The 16,751-nt window shown below is 39.0% G+C and overlaps 1 protein-coding gene across 1 annotated transcript in view; it reads right to left on the minus strand.

The window, feature by feature from the left end:
- Positions 1–16,751, minus strand: part of PYGB (glycogen phosphorylase B) — a 74,229-nt gene that overhangs the window by 15,252 nt on the left and 42,226 nt on the right. The window contains exons 5-11 of the mRNA XM_075862930.1: positions 16,381–16,512; positions 14,515–14,626; positions 10,425–10,507; positions 9,863–10,006; positions 7,537–7,629; positions 2,338–2,484; positions 1,346–1,509 (exon numbers count right to left, since the gene is read on the minus strand). Of these exons, the coding sequence (XP_075719045.1) occupies positions 1,346–1,509; positions 2,338–2,484; positions 7,537–7,629; positions 9,863–10,006; positions 10,425–10,507; positions 14,515–14,626; positions 16,381–16,512 (875 nt within the window). The remainder of the gene's footprint in view (positions 1–1,345; positions 1,510–2,337; positions 2,485–7,536; positions 7,630–9,862; positions 10,007–10,424; positions 10,508–14,514; positions 14,627–16,380; positions 16,513–16,751) is intronic.

The following is a 16,751-nucleotide window of genomic DNA, read 5'->3' on the forward strand; positions in this document are numbered from 1 at the left end:
CTTACATAAGAGTACAAAGAGGAGAAGTCCTTTAAAGCACTCCCATGAAAATATTTAATGCTTTTCCCGTTTCTAATGGCCATCTTGTACACGTATATGCTATTTATTTACTCATCGAGCGTCTAGTTTTTAAAACACAGACTCCGTTTGGCTCTCCCGTGCGGTCAAGTGATCTCTAATCTGGCTGGCCGATTCACACAGCGTTTTATATGTGGATCGGAAGTTTCTCTATGTACAAGATGCCCATTACAAACCGGCAAAGCAATAAAAATGTTCATGGAAGTGCTTCTTTAAAGTGAATTAGACATTTAAACATTACATGTCAGTAAATGTTGTCAATAAGGGCCCATGAGCTGAGACCACCACAATCACTAGAACTATTTTATGGACCCCTACATATAATCGCTTAAGACATGTTTAAAGACGTTGAGTTCTTTCGAACGTATTCTAAGAGACTCTGTCACCACTTTATAAGTGTCCTATCTCCTACATAAGGAGATGGGCGCTATAATGTAGGTGACAGTAATGCTTTTTAACGATCTATTTTTACCATTTTATTAGCGATTTTAGATTTATGCTAATGAGTTGCTTAATGCCCAAGTTGGCGTACTTTCACTTTAGACCAAGTGGGCGTTGTACAGGGGAGTGTATGACGCTCACCAATCAGCATCATGCACTCCTCTCCATTCATTTACACAGCGCATAGGGATCCTGCTAGATCCTTATGTGCTGTCTTATACTAACACATTAACAATACTGAAGTGTTATTCCACGGAATGTCTATTCACAATCTCTGCACTTCGTTACTGTTTCTATGGTAGTTACAGCCGAGGAAGAGTGATCTCGTTGTAACCTGTCACCTGTCATTTACAGCGTAATCTTGCGAGATTACGCGTCCTCTGCTGTAACTACCACAGACAGAGTAACGAAGTGCAGAGATTGTGAATAGACATTCCGTGGAATGTCTATTCACTGTCTAAACACTTCAGTATTGTTAATGTGTTAGTATAAGACAGCACATAAGGATCTAACAGGATCCCTATGCGCTGTGTAAATGAATGGAGAGGAGTGCATGATGCTGATTGGTCAGCGTCATACACTCCCCTGTACAACGCCCACTTGGTCTAAAGTGAAAGTACGCCCACTTGGGCATTAATCAACTCATTAGCATAAATATAAAAACGCTAAGTGATAAAAATAGATCGTTTTTTTAAATAAAAAGCATTACTGTCACCTACATTATAGCGCCGATCTCCTTATCTAGGAGATAGGGCACTTATAATGTGGTGACAGAGCCTCTTTAAATATTAACGCATGCATGTCTTTTTTTTCTCCAAGTACTTACACAGTGTTCTTCACTATATCAGAGTGGATCCTGGCCACACCATTGACAGCATGAGCTCCGATCACACATAAATGAGCCATGTTTATCCTCTTACAGTCACCTTCTTCAACGACAGACATCCTACGAAGGCGGTCCACATCCCCAGGAAACATGGCTGCCACTTCCTACAAATGTGTAGGCAGAAACATAATTATATAAACACCTCTGGTTTTATACAGCCTGGGAACATTGATCGTTACGATCACAAGACATGAAGAAATTGAAGGTCCTGTATTCCATTACTTGGATCCCTGAGTGTTGATAGTGATGCTCCGACCCTTGCCTGCACAAGCACAGAGGACATTACAGGCTCCTGACTTGTCAGAAATAGGTTGCCCCATATACTAAAATACTTACTAAATGGGAAGAGCACCGACCACCTAAAGAATTTTTAGTTTTAGTTTGTTACACTTTTATATATAATAAGTGTACTGTTCAGCAGTACTTTTTGGTTGTACCACAATTCCACTTAAAATCTTCTTACTAGATTTTACTCTGAGCCCAATCCATTGAAAAGTAATTTATTGTAAACCTTACGGTATATCCTTGTACAGATTATAAGTGCAAACAACTAAAGATCTGTTACCATCGTCAGTGCCTCCGTTTCAGATTCTCTAAAAAATTACGAAAGAAATAGCGCAGCATACTGCACTATTTTTCCGGTAAAATTATGAAAAACATGACGGAAACATGACAGTACCCATTAAAGTCAATAGGGTCCATCAGGCAGCGTTGGTGTCAGTCATGTGACTGATCCGTCACAGCTTTGCAGTCCATTTTTATGCTCATATGATGGAACAGTAAAACTGAATTCTTAGCGCAGATGTGAATTTTTTTTAAATATTCCCAATTGTCTATAATGTAAACAATATTACGAACGCCAATGAAGACAATTTCGAGAGAATGCCTCAACCTATTCAAATGTAATACACAAACCACGCGTGCGCCCTTACATCCAGGTGTTTTTGATTGATTGCATAGATAATCTCCAGGTGGCGGGGCAGCAGCTTCTCAAACAAATGAACCGGCCAACGTTCCAGAGCCTCAGGCAGCACGGTGTGGTTGGTATACGCACAAGTCCTCTTTGTTACGTCCCAGGCCTGGGGGAAGGAGCACAGATCATTATTACAGCAAATACACTGGAAAAGTGGTACAAAGTGAGTGGGGGCTAACTAGCATTGATAATTTATTGATTTTTTTATATGGTTTAAAACACACACCAAATTGTCAGAAAATATTTAAAAACTCAAAATGTGTACTTAAATATGCACCACTGATACACCATCACATTTAAATCAATATATTAGGTTCTATTCACACCGCATTTGAGCATTCCATCAAAAATATTCGTCAGGAGTATTTCCCAATGTATATCTTCGACATATTCAACTGTATAGGCATACAGTGTAATATGTTGCCTATGGGGTTCCATTATAAAAATGTTTTTACTGGATGCCTCTGTATTAAGATGCCATTCAATTCAGTAAAAACAGGTATGCCAATGCGTACCTCCCCAATGTATATGCCAAACGTCACTCTCCTGGCTACGTCGAGTCAATGGGGCCCTATGGATAGTAAGCATGTGCTAGAAACCAGTGTGAATAGAACCTTATAGTTTAATTATTTTGACCTACTAAATGCAGTACAGAGATGAGCAATAAAATGTTTGAATACCAGGTACTAGAGACCGTTCTCACATTCAAAATGGATCAGTTCTATCTTAAAGAGGTTCTGTCACCACATTATAAGTGGCCTATCTTGTACATGATGTGATCGGCGCTGTAATGTAGATTACAGCAGTGTTTTTTATTTAGAAAAACGATCATTTTTGACGGAGTTATGACCTATATTAGCTTTATGCTAATGAGTTTCTTAATGGACAACTGGGCGTGTTTTACTTTTTTACCAAGTGGGCGTTGTGGAGAGGAGTGTATGACGCTGGCCAATCAGTGACCAATCAGCGTCATACACTTCTCCCCATTCATTTACACAGCACATAGTAATCTTAGAACGTGATGTCTATTCACAATGCTGACACTTCGGTAACGTTTGTGGTTGATTTATAGCAAGGCAAGCGTAATCTCGTTTTAAATGACAGTTTACAGCGTAATCTCGCTTGTCTTGCTGTAAATCTCACAAACGTTACCGAAGTGTCAGGATTGTGAATAGACATCACGTCCTGGCTGGGGGTAATGTATATTCATTGTCAGGACACTTGAGTAATGTTAATGTGTGTGTATGTGGCTGCACATAGTGATCTAGTAAGATCACTATGTGCTGTGTAAATTAATGGGGAGAAGTGTATGACGCTGATGCCCACTTGGTCAAAAAGTAAAACACGCCCAGTTGTCCATTAAGAAACTCATTAGCATAAAGCTAATATAGGTCATAACTCCGTCAAAATTGATAGTTATTCTAAATAAAAAAACACTGCTGTAATCTACAATACAGCACCGATCACATTATGTACAAGACAGGGCACTTATTTTTCGATTATTTTTTTTTTTTTAATTCTTTATTTTGATGACCAAAGAGGTCCATTTTGTAACATATGGGGTACAGATGACAGAATACAGAAACCAACAGAAAATGTAAATGCGGCATAAACATACATATAGATAGGGCACATATAATGTGGTGACAGAGCCTCTTTAAATTCTCTAATAGATTACATTGGAATGTTTTATAGGTCTATGTTAGATAACATGTCCACCGTAATCTAAGGATAGGTTCACACTATCAATTTTACTATCTATAAAGTACTATCAAAAGCAAAAAGGTAACCAGATGTAAACCTGACAAAATGACACCCATTTGGCAAACATCAGCACAATAGAAGCCTATGGATACTGTACAATATACATAAATGAAAGAAATCCCACAGCACTCTGATGGTTCCAAAAAGTATGTGATTTATTCAGTCGACAGTTGCAACACTTCCATCCTGCTATAGGACCCTTTTCAAGCTTGAAAAAGGTCCTATAGCAGGACGGAAACGTTGCAGCTGTTGACTGAATAAATCACATACTTTTTGGAACCATCAGAGTGCTGTGGGATTTCTTTCGTTTATGATTTATAATCCACGGATCTGGATTACCTGCTTGCACCCATTACCGTGTTAGAATCTGTCGCAGAGTGCTGCTTATCTCTACCTATATGTACAATATACATATGGATGCAATTTTTTATTCTTTCTTTCTAGGCATATACAGACAACAGTATGGCTAAACATGGTTTACAGCTTTACACCTCTGAAATAGTTTTCATTTTTTTTGTTTTTTTAACTATAAATGTCTATCAGTGTATTTTGTGCAACTTTGTAATTACATTTTATTAAAAAATATTTGTACTTTTTCAGATACACCTGCTTTGTATTCTGTATACAGAGCAGCTGTATCTAGCGCTGAAACCTGAATCTGTCAGGTCAGCGCCATTGATCCACCTGTTATTGATCACATGAACTTATATGTGATCGATAACAGGTGGATCCACGCAGGACCCGCTGACATTGAACCCGTTAGTGCCGCTGACCTGACGGATTCAGGTCTCAGCGCACAATACATCTGCTCTGTATACAGAATACAAAGCAGCTGTATCTCAAAAAGAAAAAATAATTTTTAAGAAAATGTAATTACAAAGTTGAACAAAACACACTGATAAACATTTTTATTTTATAAAAAAAACAAAAACGATTTCAAAGGTCTACATAGCCTTTAAAGAGGTGGCAGGTCCTCTTGGAAATAATTAAAACCTTTTTATTTTTGGTATAGATTACCTCCTTTAATTTACTCCAATGGTGACCAAAGAAGATACAAATTATCCAACATGAATAAAGAAGAAATATAATATGTAACAATTGGTTCATCCCTGGACATCATGTCATTTTTAGGTCTAACGTTCTGTGCTAATAGGTCTTCTTACTCTTCATAGCAGTCAGAACTCTGTTTTCACTTTCCAGAGCTTTAAATCCGCCGCATTGACATTGAGGTAAATTATTAGTTGCGAGTGGACATTATTTATTATTGCGTTCAATGTATAAATGTATATAGCAACCTAATGAGCCTTCTCAAGTGGTAGTAGCCGCCAGAGTCTAAGGGGGTTGTCTTATGGTCTGGCTACTGCAGTGAAATGTATGGCTTGTTGCAGCTACCCCTGGTGATGACAGCTGAGTGCTAGGGTTTCTGAAGCCAGACCTGCAGTGATGAACTAATTGCTGGGTCAGCTAGAATTTAAAATGGTGCAGGTTGGAGTGGATGGCAATATCACATAAATGGTGGACCTGCCTTCAATAGCGATTCTGGACCCAGGTCCCTAAAGTGGCAGAGGAAATATCCATTCCCAATAACCCTGAAGCTCTCCTTCTCTCTATGTTACCCACCAGTTTCCCGAAAATACAAGAAGCCTCTCGCTCACCACCTACTTCAGGCTGCCAAAAACATCCTCCCCCAACACTGAAAAAGTTGAGATCCCTTTTACCTTGGAAGAGTGGTTCACAGAGGTCTCTCTTTTGAATAGAATGGAGGAATTGATTGCTGATAATCCAGAGGCTTTGACACGCTACACCTGCAACTTGGTGGGACTGCATTCAATTCCAGGACAGACTCATGTAGGACCTTACCAAACTAACTGTATAACCTTATCGGCCTATTCTGTAGCCACATAAGGGCCAGTTCACACAGAGTTGTTTGACACGGAAACCGCATCGGAAAACGCGCCAAAAATGCCTCCCATTGATTTCAATGGGAGGCAGAGAAAGCTTATTTCACTCAATGGCCGTGGGTGGAAAACGCGGCAAAAAAACGTGAGAAACAACGTGCAAGCAGATGAAAATCTGCCTCAAAATTCCAGACAGAATTTTGAGGCAGAATTTCTGCCTACAAAAAACTCTGTGTGAACATAGCCTAAGACACTCATGTTTTGCCTTGTCGCCATTTGGTCCAGTATTCTCCACTGGTAAGTAATGTCAGAAACGCTACTGACGCATTTTAAGAGGGGTCCATTACTTTTCTCTTTCCATAGAATTATTGCTGCTGAGATTTTTTGCTGCCTCTAACTCTTCTTTTTCCCCTCCTCCTACCCTTTTTTATTTGTTCTTGTCTCCAGGAATTTCTTGGGGCAAATTATGTTCTTGTTTTACTTGTTATGCTACTGAAAATGTAGAAACATTAAATAAAAAAAGTAAATAAAAAAATAAAGAAGTTTTCCACCCAAAACGTAAAAAATAGCCACAATATAGTAAATTAGTAGCTAAAGCAGTAGCCAAAGTTTGGATATTATTTTTGATTTCCTTTTCTATTTACTTGTGGCAGCCATTTGAGCAAAAGTGACAGAACTACCTGTGAATTAGAGTTCCCGTAAGTTTTCACTTGATGGTTGACATTTTGGCATCAGTTTCTGAACATTTAATTTAAAGGTCACAACAAATATGGCTGCACTCCTTATTGTCACTTTTACAATGGGCAATGCAAGAAAAAGGAAAAATGCCAATTTCTCTGCAAGTAAAAGAAACACAATTACCAAACCTTGTCTACTGATCTAAATACTGATATATCTTCTGTGTGAAAATCCTCTTATGCCACTTTATATGTAATGAAAAATGAACATGAGAGAAAAACTGAACTGTACACATATATATGCTGTTTCCGTACATTTTCTGTGGATTGGAGCCACACTGCAAAACACCACAATGATAATGAATGTGTACATACATATTAATAGTGCTACTAAGCGCCACGCTACTCTGGATGCCTCCTCCAATTTCTAACTTGAACTACGTTATATTTCATGTGCAAATTGGTTCTGGAAGCCGTATACACAATCTAAGTAAGAATCTTAAATGTGATCAATTACAGGTGATCCTGTGTGTCTCGACACTGAGCCTGTCATGTCCGCGGGACTGACGGATTCAGTAGAAAACGAGTGATACAGCTGTTCTGTATAGAGAATCCAGAACAGCTGTATCTCCAAAAGTGAAACGATTTTTTAATAAAGACTAATTACAAAGTTACACTAGACACACTAATATATATATGCCCTCAAAGGTATACGTAGCCTTTAAGACTAAATTGACTACACAATCTTTATATGAGTTATATTAACTTTTAAAACTCTGCCATTGTAGGATTTTGCTGTAATCGGTTATGTTGCCTCACCTTGTCCCACTCCATATCCTCCAAATCTATAAAGATCCTCATGAGCTCAGGAATAGCAAGTGCAGGGTGGGTATCATTCAGCTGTATAGCAACCTGTGGAATTAAAAAAGTGTAGCCAGTCAAGATAAGCTCTAGGAACTTACTAATATATTGTATTTAGCCAATCAGTTTAGAACATCATAAAGTACAGTAGCGAACTGATCTTTATATAGGATCAAATTACAATGATACCCTATTGTAACACTTCAGGACCTATAGACTCATATTTTTGTTTTCTGAATAACTTTTCATTGCTCAAATTGGTTTTATCCTATGACAATAAAGAGAGCAAGTAAACAAGCCTAAATGCAGAAAATTGGTTTGCATGGTGAACTTATCATAAGGGATATCAAATAAAAAACACTTGGTCTATGAACAAGACAGCTGGATAGACATCTGTGGGTGAGAGAAAGCAAACTTGTTTTCTAGAACTTCTGTCCATGCCATTTGGATTAACGGCGCTGGTGTGACCCATTAAGAATGGCATCAGCTCTTCCGGAAGAATTTATCATATAAGAGTTAGTCTCTCATGGATAGCAAGAATTAATATAATTAAGATTAATATATTACCCCTAATACTATACGCATTTAGACGTATTTCGCTGTTCTTTCCTAAATCTTTAACAACGGAATTCCGTCCTTAAATATATCTGGCGATATAAACAGGCAAGAATTTCAAATCACATTATGTTTAGTCATATGAATAGAGGAGGTATGGGGGTACCAGATATAGGGGCTTATCAAATAGCAGCATTACTGAAGTCTCTATATACTGATGAACCATGGGTTCAGATTGAATGGATGCAGCTAAAAAAATCTCACTTAAGGGAATGCTATTGGTTGGATAAAACTAAAAAGATTGAGACAGGTTTAGAATCAACTAAGATTGTTTTAAAAATGTGGAATATGTATGCCCTAAAATAGATGAGCTTAAAGATCGAATTGAAAGATATTCAAATAAACCATTTAAAGGAAGTTCTATCAGATTTCAATTTCCAGCTCTGGGAACAACATGGAATACAGTCCTTGGGGAAAATATATGAGGGAGGTAAACTTAAAGGGGTTATCCGGGGACCAAAAATTGCTTTGCATTCATATTTTTATGTAAAAAGAAGTCACTTACTAATATACTTTAACTAAAAATTCGGTACTAAATGGTGCCGCTCAAACCCGGTGAACTGTTCCCAGAAATCCTGGAGCTTTTCTAATACGGATTACGCGCCGACACGGCCCCACGTGACTGAGGGCTTGCTTCCTGTGCTGTTCGTGTTGGCATGTTATCAATGGCATGACAGCAAGAGTCTGTCACGCTGCCTATTTCTGGAATCCCCGAGAAGAGCATCAGCTAGCGCTTTGCTCGGGACTCCAGCACCGCTTCCGACATTTGGTCAGTGACTTCAGGGGTTTCCTATAGCTGGAGTTTCTGGGGACTCCAGTACTGCTGCCAAAGTCACTGTCCATATATGGGCAGTGACGTCGGCAGCAGTATGGGAGTCCCCAGGCAGAGCATCAGCTGATGCTCTGCCTGGGGACTCCAGCATTGCTGCCAATGTCACTGTCCATATATTGACAGTGACGTCGGCAGCAGTAGTGGAGTCCCAGAGCAGAGCATCAGCTGATGCTCTGCCCGGGGACTCAAACATTGCTGCCAAAGTCACTGTCAATATATGGACAGTAACGTCGGCAGCAGTACGGGAGCTGATGCTCTGCCTGGGAACTCCAGCATTGCTGTCACTGTCTATTCATATGGCAATTGCCAAAGTGAATCAGTGCTATAATTATGAAGTGTGTTTAGCGGATAGTGGAATATTAAATTTTCAACAAACTGCTAGAAAATGGTCTAGATGGCTATTCCTGATAGACTTAGACTCTGAAGATAACTGATATGTCTTACCACGTATAGTATTATGGTATAATTTTTTTTTCATATATTTTTTTTAAATCTTTTTCTTCCACTCTTCCTTTTTCTCTCTTTTTTTTTTTTATCTTCTAGGTGGGGGGGGGGGGGTTCGAGATGTGGGTCTAGAGGAGATATTTGAGAGCATTTTTATGCTATTGTAATGTATCTAAAATGGTTTGGAATAATGTAAATATGAATAATATTACAGTGACCATTCTGCCACTTCATCTCTTCCTGATGTCACCAATGTGGCGCTTATGGCATCATTTATTTACAAGTGATAATAGCATTTTATGGAGAGAAAAAAGAATAATCTAAAAAAAAAATATTGTTTTGTTATAGTTTGAGGTTGTGCCAATAAATAAAATTATAAATACAGCAATTTACCTTATCTGGGAAGGTATCAAAGCAAGTTCTAACTGGGTCCCGACATCCAAACTTGGAAGACTTGAACCGCCTGATAATGTCTTGCAGAGTGGCAGCTACCACAAAGTACTCCTGCTTCAGCCGCAACTCCTTACCTTCAAAAAACTGCAGAGGGCAACACAGATTTTTCTCTTTATTCATATTGCAGTCAGATACATTAAACTTGGCATCATAATAAAGGGTCCGTGCACATGGCATTGCCTCACACCAAAACACTGTACAGCAGCACACAGTCCCTATAGGTCTGTATTACGGTATTGTAGTTTCTCTGTGTGCCGCTATGAGGCAGCATATTCACCCCCATAAGCAATGCTTCTAGGGGAGAATATCTCCGCAATTGAAGAAAACCTCTGTGTGCCTCACTCGTGTGAAATATAAAGGAACACAGAGGTACAGTATAAGCCCATAGCAGCCTATAAGCGCCATATTACATACTCATACATCAATCAATACGATCGTGTGCATGAGGCCTAAGCTCAATAAAGGACTAATGACTCTGTATTCATAGTCAAAGGCAACTCACATTATCGTTGGGGTACAAAACCCGGGAGATATTTTCAGCCAGATTTCTATCCAAAACAGCTTGTATGTAGTCACCAACATTAACTGTAAGAGAAGATTTTACTTCATTATATAAAGGTTAAAAAAAAATATGGTGTTAAAATAACCACTTGTTTTTGTTAATGTATTTTATATACACTGATACATTGTAGCAAACTATTTAATACAACTTTCTGTCTATACACATTGGTCAATGTGTCTGACAGCTGAGAACAAGCCACATCCCCCCGTCTCCCATGTTACACAATTTTTTTTTCTAATAAATATGGACTTTATCACCAGAGACAGTTTATAGTACACATCTAAAACAGTTTTACAGCTCAGAAACATTGAGACAACTGTAACAAAATGTTTTCATGATTAAAAGTTTTGCACTACATACTGCTAAACATTGTAAAACTAATTAAAATGTTACTTAACCATCTTACTCAAAACTAAGATGTCACTCAGAAGTTGCTTAACACTGGCAAACGTAGGGCATCTATGCAACATTTAACCTGTAGCACCAGTGTGTGAGCTGGAATATTGCCACATAAAAGGAAAGGAGCACGAAGGTCACAGCTCATATCACCTAGCAAACATTACCTTATTTTGGCCAGATGAAATCTCATCACAGATAGGAGTATGCAGAAAAAAAAAAAAGTAGGAAAACGTGTGCCAATAAAAAAACGTGAAGCGCTAAATCGCCAGCTCTCTGCAATGTCTGCTACTAAGCCTAACATATAAAGGCCATTCTCCTACATGCAGGATCGGTATATTTTGTGCCTAGAACAGGATCATATACTATGAGGACAAAGCAGGGATAGCTTTCCTTAAAGAGGATCTGTCACTAGTTTATTAATGCCATATCTCCTAACTAATCTAATAGGTTCTATGATTCTGATAACTACAGTGTAATTATTTTCCCAAAAATGTTTTTCGTATTTGCAAAGTTATGTGCATTTTTCAAAATATGCTAATTTGGCTATACTTGCCAAACGGGAGGTGACTCTTTCTTTTCTCTCTGGGCAGTGTAATGTTTTCTGTATTACGCTGTCCAATCAGTCATACGGTTCTGCCTTTTCCAGCCCAGCAATACAGTGTGATCATATATAGTATACAGATTCCATTCCAGACTGTTTTCAACTGGTGATACCTCCTGATGTTTCACAGCTAGAATCCTGGAGCCATATGAAAGATTAGAATCTCAGCTTTCATATGCCACCAGAATCACTGTTCTAGGTGGTCCACAGCTAGAGATATGGCTATTTGAAGTGATCCCCCTGCCCTCCAGCCTTATTCTCTCACACTGTGTGAAGCAGCTTCATGCTGATAGGACAGCGTCAGAGGCTGTGAGGTAGCTCCACCTTCGGTGAATCGCTGGTGTTGACTCCCACTAGTCTAGTATAGCCTCATTTGCATATTTAGAAAAAAGCTCATAACTTTTAAAATAATAAACTTTTTGAGATACAATTTTCTCTAGCATTATCAGTGTGACAGCGCCTATTAGATTAGCTAGGAGATAGGGCATTACTAAACAAGTGACAGAGCCTCTAAATATGAAGAGTTATTTCGGTGGGGTCCTGTGCCTGTCAGATAAATGGAGGGATTGAGGTGGTCACCAGTGACCCAGGCTAACAAAATCATTGCTCTATTCGGTCAAGGAGTCAAATGTAGATTTTCTTGACTATACAGAGCCGCTTTTTTGTTACTCGCACAGAAACTTTTTAGGCCCGCACAGAAACCGCTAACGCAGCTCTGCAGTGTGTGGACTCCTTCAAACAGCGTATCTCAGCTTCCTAGATATATCTGACTAATATTCTGGGGGATAATTTAAGTGGAACCTTATTTTTGAGGTTTTGAGTGGAGTTGGTCTTTAACTAGTCAGCAGATGTTCTACCTACCCTATATAAAAGGTTCTAAACTCCAGATAGATGTGATTTTTTTTTTCTATTTTCAAGAGTTGACAAATCTAGACGAGGTCTTTGCCGAGTTGATTCTTATACATAATGATTGTTTATAATATGCCAGTCCTGCATTCCAGAACCTCGAGACAGTGATCACAGCTATCAGCACTGTTCTATTTTGGTCTTGCTCATTCTCCATGTTGGATCTGCCTATTTACTGCTACTGGCCTGACTAAACCGCGGTGTAGATAGAGACTTCTATCAACAGGTCCCCTATTAGAGTATATTGCAAGGGCTATGACAGCTATGGGCTCTTGTGATTGTCACTGCAGGTCTAGTAGCAGCACAGAATGGCTATAAAAGGCAAATGCAACATCCCCAGACCATCGCTATTTAAGGGTGAACTCTGGCAAGGTTATCACGTTGTATTATTACTTTTATTTATGGTAGTAGGAAAATATATGGTAGCAAGAAAAATGTCATTTTTAGAATGGGAAATCACATGTAAAATCTTGTTTATTATCTTTACATTTTCTTTTAACCCCTTAATGACCAGGCCTGAAAAGGCCTTAATGACCAGCTAAATTTTCAGTTTTTACCTCTCTGAAGGTATATTCAGCAGCCATAACTTTTTTATTTTTTCATTGACGTGGCCGTATGAGGCTTCGTTTTATGCAGGGGAAATTGTATTATTTTTTTCCGTGGTTTGGGGGTAGAATTTTTATTTTTATTTTTTTAACAGCGTGACTATAGGAAAAACAGATTCTTAACATTGTTTTTCTTGTTTATTTTTTATCACGTTCAGCGAGATTACGCTTCCTCTGCTGTAACTACCACAGAAAGAGTAACGAAGTGCAGAGATTGTGAATAAACATCCCGTGGAATGACTATTCACTGTCTAAACACTTCAGTATTGTTAATGTGTTAGTATAAGACAGCACAAAGTGATCTAAAAGGATCCCTATGCGCTGCCTAAATGAATGGAGAGGAGTGCATGATGCTGATTGGTCAGAGTCATACACTCCCCTGTACAACGCCCACTTGGTCTAAAGTAAAAACACGCCCACTTGGGCATTAAGCAACTCATTAGCATAAATCTAAAATCGCTAATAAAGTGGTGAAAACAGATCGTTTTTTAAAAAATAAAAAGGATTAATGTCACCTACATTATAGCGCCGATCTCCTTATGTAGGAGATAGGGCACTTATAATGTGGTGACAGAGGCTCTTTAAAGTTCCATTAAAGTAAAGAAAATAAAAAGTGACATCACTTTCCAGTAAAAATGTCACTTGCAAGCTGACCAATGTGATTGTGCCACTGAAGAGCCTCAATGGTAGGAACTAACAATGTTATTATTTCTGGATTTGTTCCTGGGAAACAGAGTGTTAACATTCAAATCTATTGCAGAACTTTTCTACACTTGATAAAATACATAATCCATTTCAAAATGACTACAATTTCAACTAAAGCATTATAACATCATTTTAATATGGCATTTATCTAGATTGTTTCATCCTTCACACTGCATGCTCCACTAGACTGCCAACTCTCCTCTTTATTTAGTACATGCTTCTTACTTCCTTTATTTATTTGCAAACCCATGGTTTACTGTTTGGGCCAAATTGCACACAACTCGCACTTGTAAGGCAGGCCATATCGTTTTATGTTGGCTGATGAGTTTTTCCTGAGCATCACTGAAAGCAGCTCTTTTAGGAAACCTTGGCCCAATCCGATGTAGCAGGCACAAGTTTTTCTGTGGATTCTTGTGAAATCTCTATATACCAGATTTATTTGCAACGGTATGAATGGTGGCCGTATTGGGATCCAGAATATGATCATTCTAAGTGAGGGCTTAAAGGGGTGTAAAGGGACTTTAAAAGACTTAAAGTGGTTTTCCAATCCCTAAAAAAACATTCCCAAGTCGCTCTAAATTTTTAAAAAAATAAACATTTTGTGCCGTTCACACGGCACCATTCAAAGTCATTCGTGGCTTCCTGTTGTATCGCTTTCCGCAGTAGTGACGTGTCGTCCATAACGAAGTCACCAATATGGCCAACATTTGACTGACGGACACATATTAGTTGCTGGTTGAGCAGCTTTTTCCCCCAATTTTTACGCATTCTGGCAGTCTGATATACAGAGTAAAATCCAAAAATGTCATCTTACACTCCTGCAGGTCAAACTCGTTTGGTGCCTTTGCCGACCAAAGCCTCATGGTGTTTACAGTGTTGTTCTTATAGCCGGGAACTGGAGTGTCATAAGGCATTGCAAGGACTACCTGCAGAGAGAAAAGAAGTGCCGTTTTGTTATATAGCATGTCCATTCTTTACTTATTAGTTCTCCAGAAAAGAAAGTTTGAGTAACATTTTCTTAATGATCTGGCAATAACAAAAATTATTTTATCTGTGATACTAAAATGATTGGAAACAATGCCATGTAAGTTTTAACATCGATTTGATTGTAAAACACCATTGTTTAAGAGTTATAAATTTTTTGAGCGGTTAATAATGATATTTCATTACTTTACAACATAAAACCAACGAGCATGTTTGAAATTGTTTATGGGACAATCATCCAAACAGTATTGAACTATTAATCCATTTTAAAAGGGGTTGTCTGGGTATTAGAAATGACATTATGTGGGCTTAAAATCTTTGCACTCTTTTTTCTTTTATAAAACATTGTATTATGGGATTTTAAGCAAGTGTTAAATTATTTTTTATTAAAACATTTTTTTACTTTTCATGAACTTAGATGTGATTGATAATAGCCATATCCTGCGTGCCAGAGATACGCAGGACCAGCTCTCAGACGAGCCATCAGTTCCGTTGACCTGACGGACTTGACTTTGACGGCAAGATACCGCTTCTATATAGGATGCATAAAAGTTGTATTTAAAAAAGTTACTTTTTATTTTTTCTTTTTTCGAAAAAGACATTTAAGGCTGTGTTCACATCAGCGTTGTGGGGTTCCGTCGGGGGAACCCCTCAATGGAAAGGCAAACGGAAACCATAGCTTTCGTTTCCATTACTATTGATCTCAATGGTGACGGATACTTTGCTAATGGTTTCCGCTTGTCACCGTTCCGTAAGGGTTCCGTTCTTTTTTTTACAAAATCAATAGCGCAGTTTCCATTTGCCTTTCCTTTGAGTGGTTCCCCCAAAGGAAAGCTCTGACGGATCCCTCAATGGAAACACAACGCTGATGTGAACAGGCCCCGTGGCCCTGTTTAGACAGAGTATTTTGCAAATTTTTGCTTTTTTTCCACAATTTCCGCCCACGGCCATTGAAGCTAATGCAAGGACCTTAAGACAAAAAACTAAATCTGTACGTGATAAGGGGAAGTATGGAGCGAGCTCATGGGTTGAGCTCGCTCCATACACAGCGGGTGACGGCTGTTACATGCAGCCGACACCTCACTGCAACGGGCGGAATCAAAGTTTCCGTTTGCTTTCCGCTGAGGGGTTAACCCGAAGGAAACCTCAGACGGAACCCCTCAACGGAACATAGACGGTGATGTGAACACAGCAACCTTAGAGCAGTAATACACAAAAGCAGATGCCTTTTAGGCCTCATGCACACGACCGTAGTGGTGTTTACGGACGTGATTTGCAACTCAGATGGCCACGGAGTGTCACCTGCGGCCGTCCGCAAATCACGGACCGTGCACATGGCCGCGTGCATTAATTTCTATTAGCCTGGACCGCAAAACACGGCCGTAATAAGACATGGCCATTCTTTTTGCGGTCCAGGCTCCTGGGCAATGCACGGACCGTGGAAACCAAGGTCGTGTGCATGGGCCCATAGAAATTAATGGGGCCGCAATTCACCCTCAGATTTGCGGGTGAATTGCGGCCGCAAAAATACGTTCGTGTGCATGGGGCCTAAGTGCGCTAAAAAAAGATCCGTATAAAACTTATAATATACAGCTAATCATTCCCATGTAAAAGTACAAATTCTCAATGTCTAATGCAATGCAACTAAATGCACTTGGGTATAGAATAGGATGAATAAAAAATCATTTATACAAACCTGTGTTTCCACCCACTTAGCACCTTTAGATGTGTGCTCTACTCTGCCATAAAAATTTACTGGAAGCATGAACTCAGGACGGGCCTTCTCCCAGGGATTACCATACCGGAGCCAGTCATCAGCTTCTTCAACCTGTTACAACAGAAATAAAAAAGCAATCTTTGACAAGTGCGTGCATGTTTTATTCACTTTACAGGCAGGTTCCCAACTAGGATATCTCTGTATTATATATATTTAAGCCAACTGGCTTTAGGAGTAGGAACATGTGCTTGTATAATATGGAATTTAATTATTTCAGAATTGATCTTCCCCCAAGAACAGATGTCACTCGAAAAAAGAAACGGCAGGTAGATCAATTGCCCCTCTGTTGC

Source organism: Rhinoderma darwinii, chromosome 4 (assembly GCF_050947455.1).
Source record: "Rhinoderma darwinii isolate aRhiDar2 chromosome 4, aRhiDar2.hap1, whole genome shotgun sequence".
In the NCBI taxonomy this organism is placed as follows: Eukaryota; Metazoa; Chordata; class Amphibia; order Anura; family Rhinodermatidae; genus Rhinoderma; species Rhinoderma darwinii.